Here is an 11,633-nt window from a genome sequence, read left to right as displayed (position 1 = left end):
CTTCAGAGGCCATTTCAGATATCAAGCATGGACATGCATTACATCAGTTTTCCACTCTTCATTACTGGAATCTTTCCCCCAACTTGCTGTGAGATCATACAAATAATCTCAGTCCAAGCTTCAAAGCTTGTAAATGATTGGCAAATACATTAATTTGTTCAAATAATCTTGGAAAAATGTTCAAAGTCAATTGCAGAGAAACTTTTCCAGTAGTTCCTGTGAGGTACATTATTTGTCTCGTAGGAAAGTAAAAAGCTACATGTGTAGTAGTAAACCACAATGGCATTGTACTAAAAAACAATACTTGTACAGATTAATGAAAGTCTCCTTATACTTTTTCTGTCAAGCCCACTTTAAACTATTCTGCACTGATGACTTTATGATGCTGTGAATACTCCAATATCACAGTAAAATACATATGGAATATGACATTATTTAACATTGCAGCAAAAAGAAAAACATAATATTTTGCAAATCAAAAATAAAACCCGCTCCTCTGTTCTCTATACAATATATACATAAATTTAGAAATATGCAGAATCTGAAATATATATATATATTCATACATTTTTCTTCCAAGGCAAGAACTTATCTTTATATTTTTGCTTTTAAAAAGTAAAATAAGTGCAAACAACATTGCAGGCACAAAGAATGGTTTAGCAAATTTATACACAATTTTTCTTTATAAAGTGGCATAAAAATAATTAAAATGAAAACTAATGATGTTAGACACGACGAATTGCTAACGACTCTTTTATAATAACAAAAGAGAAAATGATGCTACATTGCTGGAAACTTCAAAATTTAAGCTTTTGGCTTTAGTTTTTCCATGTTACAATATAGCTTTCATTTATTTTCACTCACTAACATTGACATGAAGAGGGGAGTAAATTTATCAAATTTAATTTTCTATACACATATTACATAAAAAAAAACACCCAGTTATATGTGCAACAAACAATGTGAAAATGATATGAATATAATACTTAAAGTGTAAGGCTCTGTAATACATAGGGTACTTGACAAACGGGTAAACATTCTCGATGCACAGCACAACTTTGTGGCAAAAAAGCAACCTAAAATTACTTGTTTCAACATGAAGCTTTGCAAATACTGAAAGTTATGCCATGCAACAATATGATCAAATTTCTCAAAGATTACATAACTATCACACACTGCAAGGCTATGCAAGGTTATATTTTCTATCTTACAATTACAATAAAAGTGGTACTTTTGATTCTTATATTTAGTACTACTCTTGGATTATCATAAACATTATGAATCCTTTTAAAGTACTGAAGCCAAATTGTGAGAACATTGGATATCAGACACCTAATCAATATGATTAAAAATAAGTGTTTGGACTCTGACCCAAATTTGCTTTAAATCAACCACGTTGATATTTTTATGCAATACAATATAAGACTTCACTTTGACATAAACAGACATGCTCAAAATCAAATACGCATATGAGCAATAAAATAAGATAAAAATGGAAATACTCCATTTAAACAGGAAGACATGCAACAACAATCAATGGTGATAAAAATCAGAGGTTTTTAAGTGCAACAAAGGAAACAAAAATGCGTAAGGAGCATATCACAAATAATGCATCCATTGCTCCTTCTTGTATAAAACGCAAGCCTTAACAAAAATTGAAAAAAAAGTACATTTGATCATACCTACAAACCCTTTAAATAGTTTGCACTTTGATGAAAGAAAAATTGGGTTCCACTTGTAAGGGTAGTAAAAAGGAAATCTTTGGGATATTCCCCCCCCCCCCCCAAGTAGTAAAACTTTCCTGTTCTGTAGACAGTAAACCCTACCGAAGGGTGCAACTATTGCAATATTTTAGTAATATAAATAGCAACATGGTATATTAATTAAGTTTGTTCTCATAGAAATTATTGTTGTGCCAGATTTTGAAATGTAAGGGATTTAAAACTTGAGGTGTTCATGAAAGTTCATTCCGACTAATTGTTCGTAAACTTGGTAGTATAAAACAAATGGGCTGGGTAAGCGCTGAGGGCAAAGCAATCCTGCTAACTGCTCATTCCACCGGTCTATCCCAAAACTGATATAGAACCAGTCACATCTTTTCAAACATTCTCATGCTTAGTCTGTATACATGCATTAAGTACAAGATTTAAAGGTGTAATTCCATTGTAATGAAGCAATAGCAAAGGAAGCAGGTGCATTCGTCATGAGGACAGACTTGCTACATTTGTTACAGCATATGGAAATTGAACTCTATTCTGTTAAGCTCCTACATTTAGCCCGCATGCATTCAAGTGGTTTATCAATTATCTAAGCAATACATTGTATTGAAAAGTCCCTGTCTAGGAATCATATCAAAATATGAAAATAAAAGACATAGATAAACTTCATCATGTATTTTCTTCACAGAAAAATTACTAAAAACCTAGAAAAATCATTGTAGAACCGATAACAAGTCTAGGTTTTGCAACATTTGGTCATTAGTCATGGTGCCTTTGGTCCTCTGGTCAAGGGTTACGAGACCTATTGAAATCCTGATGGCTACATGTTGAGCCCTGAGAACCAAAGACCGGACCAAACAATTATTCCTGGTCCCGATAACTGAGCTTTGGTTGTGATGCAGTTTGTTCAGTAGTCCTATGTGAGCCCTAAACCAGCAGCACAGTCTGTGCTAAAATCCTGATGTGGGTATGTTGTACCCTGTCAGGAAATGTGAATCCATTTGTTCTTTGAAAATGCATGCTACCTTTAGTTCCGGGTCTTCATCCGTAGCAGAGACTAATCAAATAGACCTTTTGGTCTCGATGCAAGGCCAGACCAAGTTACAATATTCAACAAGATCAGGATCCTCAAAACATCAGGGGGGGCATTTCACAAAACTTGTCATCAGTGACAAATGACAGTTTTTGTTATAAGCTAGTGAAATCCTTGCTTCTGATTGGTTATCAGCAGATTTTTCACTCATGTTTGTCATTTGTCATTGCAAAAAGGCTTTGTGAAACGGGCCCCAGATTGTGCTTCACCTTCCTTCAAGGTCTATGAGCTTTCAATCCTTTCCAAGGAACTATCTGAAAAGAACACACTATCTCTACTCTGCACACCTGATCAGGACTATTCAAGCAGACCTATTGTCTTCCATCGATGCAAGGCTTCACCAAGTTCTACGACACATTAGATGCTAAGCTCCTACAAAAGTCTATATCATTAGGATCCTTTCTACATCAGTTACGATTCCTCATTCCTTCAAGGTAAAAGAGTCTTCGACTCCTACTGACTAAAGCGAAGAAATGGTTCCACTGGGTCATACCACCGCAGCTCCACATCCAGCCCGTGCCACGTTCATGTTGCTTGCTCGCGACCAGGAATCAAGATGGGGATCGTACACCTCAACGCTACGCAGCCGGTTGGTTCCATCATACCCGCCCATGACATAGATGTTGTTGTCGTAGATGGCAACAGCTGGCCAGGCTCGAGGTGTTATCATGGACCGGATGGAAGACCACTGCTGAGTTTGGGTGTTGTATCTGAGAGACATTGGAAATCAGAAGAAAGGTTTTAGAGCTACAATGAAAACACAGAAGAACAAAAGCTTCAATCGTTTATGGACAAGTTACTGCTACTTACAGCGTATTCAGTAGCAAACTAGAAAATAACTTGTTGCACATTGTGCGCACTTTCTACAAAAAACATTTCTTAGGACAGTGAAGAGCAATATTTGTTGTACTTCTGTAGGACACTTATTTCAACATTGGCATTTTAGAATCTACAGCTTTCTTATAATGTCTTAGGTGTGTTTCATTTCAAACCAACACATTTCTACATGGAATTCAATGAAGTCTACCTGTAATTGAGCACATACAGAAAATTGACTCTTGACTGCACATCGTTTTGTGTTCAAAATTTGCCTTTAACGTTGAACCCCCAAACAGTTTACTTTACAACCTCTCACCTTTCAGCTATATTGAAGAATTGATCGGTATGTCGTAACCGACCTCCGACCGCGTAGATATAATGATCCATAGCAACCAGTGCTAACCCTGACCTAGCTTTCTCCATCTCGGCTACAAAGTGCCACTCCTGAGTCTCTGGATCGTAGCACTCTACGCTTGCCCTCTCTGTTCGGTAGCTCTTGTCGTAACCACCTGGTTAATTAAAAAGGAAAAGTAAAGGGAATTATTTAAAATAGGCAAGATAATAATAGATATACTGTAGATCTATCCTCTAGAATTTAATGGAAGATTGGCGGTAGGCATCATATATCTCTATCCTTGCCACATCTAAATCTTGTATAGACTATGTGAGGGTTCCAGTCACGAACATGTTGTCATGGTAACCAAAAGTATTACCAGCGAGTCCATGCAAATTCAAGCACAAGGCAAAATCTACAAAAATCCAATTCTATTCCAGTAGAATTGAATTGAGAATAGAAAATTGGCAAAGTATGTTTCTTTCTTTTTGACATCAAAATCTTATCTGAGCTATGTATGAGATACTGTCTGTGAACATGTTGTCATGAAAACCAAGAACATTACTATTTCAGCGAGTCCTTATAAATCCAAACGCGAGGCCAAATACATACAAATCCAATTCTATTTCAGTAGAATCAAATAGAGAACAGGTACCTTATTGGCAATTTTTCTTTCCTTTCTACATCAAAAGCGTATCTGGACTACGTAAGAGTTTCCGTCTCAGAACACATTGTCATGGTTACCAAGAACTTCACATCATATGAATCCCCACAAATGCAAGGAGCTTTGAACAAAGTAATACAAGCCACACAGATAGTTGAGCTCTGGTTTAAAAATTAAAGAGAAACTGAAATAACTAAAGCCGGCTTCAAATTTCAATCTATTTTCCAATCATATTTAATGCATAATTAATGACTTTTGCGAAACTACAATGAAAATGGATCTGAGTAGTTTGGCTGATAATCAGGGGTGATAGTGAGCACTAAAAAAAAAAAAAAAAAGTTTTTTTGTTTTCCCCTCAACCACGCCGCCTTTGAGTAAAAAAATAAAAGAAGAGGATTCGCGGGGAAAGAATGGCATCTAACAACATTTCCCCCTTTCGAGTAAGAAAATTGGGAAAAAAATAGGGGAGAAAAGAGAAAATAAATAAATAAATATTTTTTTTAAATATCGGGAAGAAAAAAATTTGGAAAAAATTGGGAAACCGATTTAAATCTGTTTTTTAACGGGCCTGGATAATGCCTGTAGATTCACAGATAATGAGTCAAAAATGCAGCCAACAGAGAAAACTGCCATTATTATTCATGCCAGCATGGAAACAGCTGACAGCAATAATTATTATAGTAAGAACAGGTCGGGTATACAGCACCTACTCTATAAAATGTTATTTATCATCTATCCATCTGCCCATAATATCAGAATTATGCATGATGTGCGGCACTTGATCTGATCAACTGATCCTGATTGATTCAATCTGTTCCCAAACTGTCTACCTATCCTGCCTGCTCACTGCCCATACTTTTTTACGTAGGCAGAATTGTCTTTAATATACAGGGTGGCCCAAATAAAACAGACTAGTATACTTCCACTTATGCAGGGCAAATATCTATGGTACCAGTAGATGGGGAATATTTTAAGAAGAACAATGATACCAAATTTGCCCAAATTTGTTGAGTCTTTATTTTTCTAGACACATTTTTGTGAAACCATGTTGAAGTCATCCACTGGCAGTGCTTCTTGCAGAAAATACAGACCATTGTACAGTCTCAGAAATAGTATTACCGGTATACCTCAGTTTTGGGCAAGCTTTAATAAACGTAAGATTGAACACAAACTTAACATTACACGCACATTTGACTATTTTCAGGCACTGTCAATGACTTGTATAGACACAGACATGAAATTATATTAATTGTTCAGAATGCAGTTCCAGTGATACTGGAAAAATTTAAACTCCTACCTTGCATCATAAAATGCTCCCTGAAACAGAGAACTCTTGGCCAAAGTTGTTAATCTTTGAATCACATGATCTTTCATGTGAAAATTTCTTGTTCTGCTAAAACAAGTGAAATTGAACCAACACTATTGGAAATATGATAGTCCTGTCTTTTATTAGGCAACCCTGTATACCCTATCCAAAAGTTACACAGAAAGTTAATGATTGACTGAATATTATACAGTATAAATGATCATACCTGCAACGTAAAGTTTTCCATCGCAGACCGCTACGCCACAACCGCTTCTCCTCTGCTTCATAGAGGGCGCAAACGTCCAGAGATCGTTGCTAGGGTCGTAAACCTCCACTGCATTATGACTGCTGTTGTTATCTTCGCCACCTACAAAGAAAGAAAGGAAAACAGATTAAAATGATAAATACTTTATGAAGGTGTCCGCCCCCCCCCCCCCCCCCCCCCCCTGCAAGAACAAAAAAAAAAGAATTAAAACACACAAAAGAGAATGCTTTTGATTGATTATAACTCTACAAGTCAAACTGTCATGCACCTGCCCGATCATTTGCATTATGGGATGAACAATTGAACATCACACCAAATTTGAGAGCAATTCCCCCGATGCCTCATAATGGTTAATGTTTAAGCACCAGACAACTGAAATAATGTGCGAGTTCCATATCCAGGCCTTACCTAGTCAATGAGCGATGCTTTTAGAAAGAGGAGATAAATTTTGCAATGGTGCGACTTTTTTTAGCATGGTACAACCTCTCAAGCAGGCCTCGTAATATGTAAGGGTTTGTAATATGCAAGTACTGTAAAAGTAGAAATAACAGCGTTTACAGTAGTGCAGTCTAATGGCTGTGCAACAACCTCAATAAAGAGATGTTTGTAGCTTCCAGGTTTTCACTGATTTTTAAAGTTTGTTTGTTTGTTGTTTTATTTTTTAGCAGATGTTTCTGCATTCATTGATAAAGTAAATACAAAACATTCAAATAACAATAATAGTATATAATATAATTGATTTACATAAAGACTGAAAACTTAAATACACACACATAAAAATGCATATATTTATATATTTGAAAACTTGAAAGTATGGAGGTAAGTCAAAGAATCAAGATAAAAGCAGAGGCCAACTATCATAAGCATTAATGCTTGAGTCGATAGCAGCTGTTGATGCTGACTACTTCTAAATAAAATGGAAAAGTAAACAATCTGAATCCCCTTGATGAAACATCATCAAAATCTCACCTAGTGCATACAGAAGACCTCCCAGGCCGGCCACTGATACAAAGGACCTCGGCACACCTAGACAGGCTCCAGGGTTCCAACGTTTTAGTAGAGGATTGTAACATTCAACTTGACCTAGGTACATGGTGTCATCGTCATGGGAACCGTTGAAGGCACACTCGCCGCCGATGGTGTAGAGGTGGCCGTCCAGGGTGGCCACGCCTACTGCCGTTCTGGAGATCTCCATGCTCTCCTATAGTGATAAGATGAGGGCAGAGGAGACGAGAAGTGAAATTAAAGACATTATGAGAGGCCCCTTGATTACAATACCTTCATATTTTTATAGTTATCACACAATAATACATGTAGGTGTATCTAATGTGACTAGTTAGGACTTACGACATACATAATTTTTCTTGATCGTTACATTCTGCTGTCCATGCAATGTGACATATCTAATTGCCATGCTAAAAGAACATTGGAACGATTAAAACAATTCACTGCATAGCCACGACCTTTAATAGTCACTGTGAAATAACCTGCCCTCATACATGTTCAGCCTGGATTTGAAATTTGAGTGTCCTAATTGGAAAAAGGTGAAAATAGAAGGTTCAAAAGAAAGGGCATCAACTAAGTTTATTGGGCATTTTTGAAAGACATTTTGGGCACCGTTTGGCTTCTCAAACACTCTCTTAGCTAAAAGACTGCCCTTAGTTACCTGTGGTATCCATCTATTATGGACGGCATCGTATCGCTCACAGCTACTCAGCTGACAGTCCAGGTCATTCCTCCCACCAACAACATAGATACTTTGAGGCTGCGACCTGCTTCCAATCAACGCCAACGCCTGGTTGTCGTTCCTAATCCTCAAGGCATTAGCCACCTGATCCTGGCACTTAGAACAGCGATTTATCAGTTCCGATCTGTAGACATTCTCCAGGAGGTAGTCCTTCCCGAGAAGCGCAAACCGAACATTCTCCAGGACGCTGCAGCAGCAATGGCTGCGGTTTCGGAGGTCATAGTTCAGCCACGAAATGGCCGCCTCGTAGACTTCCTCCTCCCCGTCGACCTGGAGCTGGTCGCTTTTCAGGAGGTCGACGACATCCTGCTCAGGCATGAGGAAGAACTCTTCAGTCCCGACGACCTCCTGGAAGTGCTGGTAGATAAAGCGACGGGAGGCGTTCTCAAGGTCTCGACAAGAGTACATGTCAGCAAAAGAGTGGATTCCTGCAGCAGCAAAACAGATAATGTACATGTACATAAATATCTATCTGTACTATTACTTCTTTGTACTTCAATACACACTTTTTAATAGATATGTATTAAATTGACCATATCAAGCTCTTGAACAATTATGCACAATAACATTCATGCACAGTTGTAATAGAATAATACTTTTACTGAGGGTGGTTTCTTTTCCTCAATTTCTCCTTTCTCTTACTGAATCATTTTGCTATCGCATGTTTGGATTTCTCTCTCAGGTGAAAAAAATTACTCAGTGACAATGAAATTTTTCTTCCATTTTTCAAAGAGATACCGATGGTCACCAGAAATAAAATTTTCACAAAGAACAATAATGACATCTTATCTGCAGTACAGTGTATTTTCTACTTTTGAAAGTTGTCATGCTTGGGCAATAATAACAAAAATAAACAAGCTTCGTACCTGGTTTTTAAATGGATGTATTACCAAAAGCAAAAAAGGAAAAAAAGTATGAAATACCATCAAAATCAAAATATTTGTAGTACCCTGTATTTGCTATCAACAAACTGTTCATTGAGGCAAAAAGTATACAAATTCATGTTTATTGTTCATGTTGTTCTGCACCTAACCTTGGAATTCAAGTTATGGTTATAATGGGCATTCACAAACAATAGCCACGTCAGCTTTCCATACATAATTGTTGCTGGTCATGTCAGCAGAAGAGACCCAAATATAGTGCCCCAATGAATACAATTAATACAATTCCATCAAAAGCCCTACAGTATTTGTGAAAAGAGATAAATGTACAGATAAATTATGCATTCTTTTTTATTGTCTTCTCCATTTACATGTATCATCGAACACATAACTATCAGCAGAAAGAATAACTTGGACCATAATATCCAAAGCTATATGACAAAGGGCTTTGCTTAGTATTCTGAGTGTATAGTTTAATCACTCACTGGCGTGATACCCATTTGTCAAATACAAGTGCCCCAGTACATGTACATACACCATTCCTATGGGGATACATTGTAACGGTACATTGTACATTGTAGACGTAAGGTTTCTCTCTCGTCTGACAATGTCGTGTACCATCACCATCACTCAACCTTTCGTGTGACCGCACACACCGAGCTCAAGAGTGAACGAACTCTACAGCACGCTGGATTGCTGGTTACTTTATGATAACATGATGACATCATTTAAATACATGTATCCACATTCATTAATCAGCATGTTGACATTACTTTTGTTGGGGAGCTCAGAGTACAACCTGCAAGTCATGCAGTCATGTCGGTGTACGATTCTACAACACATGCTCCATTGACGATTGTGCCACAGTTTATTTCCTACACTTATTAAAAGTCCTACCTTTAACTTTAGACTAAACCTTTCCCATGCCTTAACCCTATATTCCTAAACGTAACCTAAAACCCAATTGCAACATTAATCCTAACGCTTTTATTTTTTACAAAATAAAGCCGTTAGCAAATGTTGCTGAAGCAAGTATCACCACAGCAAATGTCTGATCACCTATTAACGACCATATTTAAGCTTTATTCACACAGTTTCATGCAGTAAATCTCCTAAAACTGTAACAGCAAAATATGAACCATTCTATGAGTAAATGAAAGGCAAGTGAGGTAAAAAAAAGAAAGAAATTTAGCTGCCTACAATAGAGACTCTTTACGCATTAGCACTTTTACGTGTGTCTATCAAAAGATATCATATTATGTGCTCATGTGCTTATGTTATTCAATTTTGGCATGGCAGTTTCTGGAAGCAGTTTATTGCATCATACATGGTAGAGTAGAACAAGTATGAAAATTCAAAAGGTTGACCTACCAAGGCAGTTAGTGGCATCAAGCTGGGACTGAAGGAAAGTACTACAAACATTACGTAGACTACCCATGTTCAGCATACTGGCACCGGCGAGCACGATCTGAACATTCTCCACGTCGATTTCAATCGTACCCGTGTAGATGAAGTTCAAGATGATTTCCATGGCAACGGGGTCGATGCCCCGTATCTCCACATGACTTTTCGCAGATTCCAGCATGCCGTTGGTGAACATGGCACGGAGGTACGGAGAGCAGCCCGCGAGGACGATGCGGTGAGCGTGGAATTCCTGGTCTTCCACGCAGAGGACTATATCGCAAAGTTCATGTCTACGCCGCAAGTCGTTCATAACCTGCATACAAGGGGTGAACAAAAGGAAAATGAAGAGACTTACAATTTACAAAACAAGTTTTACTATTCTTATTCTAAAAAAACCTCTGACATTTCACAACCCTGTTTCTCTCAGATGTTGGCTTATGCTTTGTACATACCGTTAGCATGAATTTAGATCATCAATTGTCAACTAACAAGCCATTCTAAATAAAACATCATACCAACGCAACAACAGGAATAGTAGACACCAACTTTTTCAATTTTTGAGGTATTTTCTATTGAGAGAATACCTCCAAAATTGAAAAAGTTGGTATCACCATTGACATGAGATAAATTCACCATGTTTTTTTCAAGCACATACACGTTGTAACATTTGGGGGTTGGAGGAATCTTTAAGCCAACAAAGATTTTGAAACAATCATTGTTTCGTCTTTAAACAAAGATAAATTAGGGTACCTTGTGTCTGCGTACATTCATTTTTTAATAAAGAATTATAATGAGTGTCTTAGCACTTGAATAATAGTGATTTTTCTGTTGATGTTCACATGAAAGCTAGGGTCTTTGACTTACTTGGAAGGCACTGTTGATGTGCACCGTGATGGTATACGTCCTGGAGTGAATCATGCTGGCTGGCTGCTAGACTTCAACATACAGTCTCTTACTCAAAATCTATCCTTTGCATCCAGTCAGCAGCTGCTTCGTCTCCAAGCTCCTCGACGATACAGGCACTTAATCAAGATCTCCCCACATCAGGGTGGGGTGCTTCGTGGAATAGAGGTAGGGGCAGGGAGGGGGCCTAAGGTGTGATTGGTACTGCCATGAGATGTCCAAGCAGTGTGTCAAATTGGATGAACAGTTGCGATGTATTTTGTCTTCAACAGAATCCTGCAAATGTGGATAAAGTAAAATAAAAGAAATAATAATACAGAACACTGTTCTTTAAAAATTCTGCCGGAAGTACTGGAATAAAAGAGCATAATTTGTATGATAACTTGAAGAGCTAGAAGTGTTTATGGATCTAATCTACATATTGAAGAACTGAAAAGACACATTTGTAAAAGTAATTTCACAGACCAGTAGATTGATCATCACAATATGTTTACAACAA

The 11,633-nt window shown here is 37.5% G+C and overlaps 1 protein-coding gene across 1 annotated transcript; it reads right to left on the bottom strand.

Annotated features, from left to right (window-relative positions):
- Positions 1-2,800: 2,800 nt before the first annotated feature.
- Positions 2,801-11,411, bottom strand: LOC582025 (kelch-like protein 17). The gene is made up of 7 exons (XM_030973748.1): positions 11,096-11,411; positions 10,199-10,544; positions 7,866-8,374; positions 7,169-7,400; positions 6,161-6,301; positions 3,947-4,139; positions 2,801-3,521 (listed from the first exon to the last, which is right to left on the bottom strand). The coding sequence occupies exons 1-7, from the start codon at positions 11,147-11,149 to the stop codon at positions 3,299-3,301; spliced, it is 1,698 nt and encodes a 565-aa protein (XP_030829608.1). The 5' UTR covers positions 11,150-11,411; the 3' UTR covers positions 2,801-3,298.
- Positions 11,412-11,633: the final 222 nt, after the last annotated feature.

Source organism: Strongylocentrotus purpuratus, unplaced genomic scaffold, assembly GCF_000002235.5.
Source record: "Strongylocentrotus purpuratus isolate Spur 01 unplaced genomic scaffold, Spur_5.0 spur5_scaffold_7, whole genome shotgun sequence".
Classification (NCBI taxonomy): Eukaryota; Metazoa; Echinodermata; class Echinoidea; order Camarodonta; family Strongylocentrotidae; genus Strongylocentrotus; species Strongylocentrotus purpuratus.
This window is presented reverse-complemented; position numbering and strand designations above follow the sequence as displayed.

Coding starts and splice junctions, on each gene's coding strand:
- LOC582025 (XM_030973748.1), bottom strand. CDS start 11,149: ATGATTCACTCCAGGACGTATACCATCACGGTGCACATCAACAGTGCC. Junction 7,401..7,865: donor ATAATAGATGGATACCACAG/GTAACTAAGGGC, acceptor TTATCACTATAG/GAGAGCATGGAGATCTCCAG. Junction 4,140..6,160: donor TGGAAAACTTTACGTTGCAG/GTATGATCATTT, acceptor TTAATTAACCAG/GTGGTTACGACAAGAGCTAC.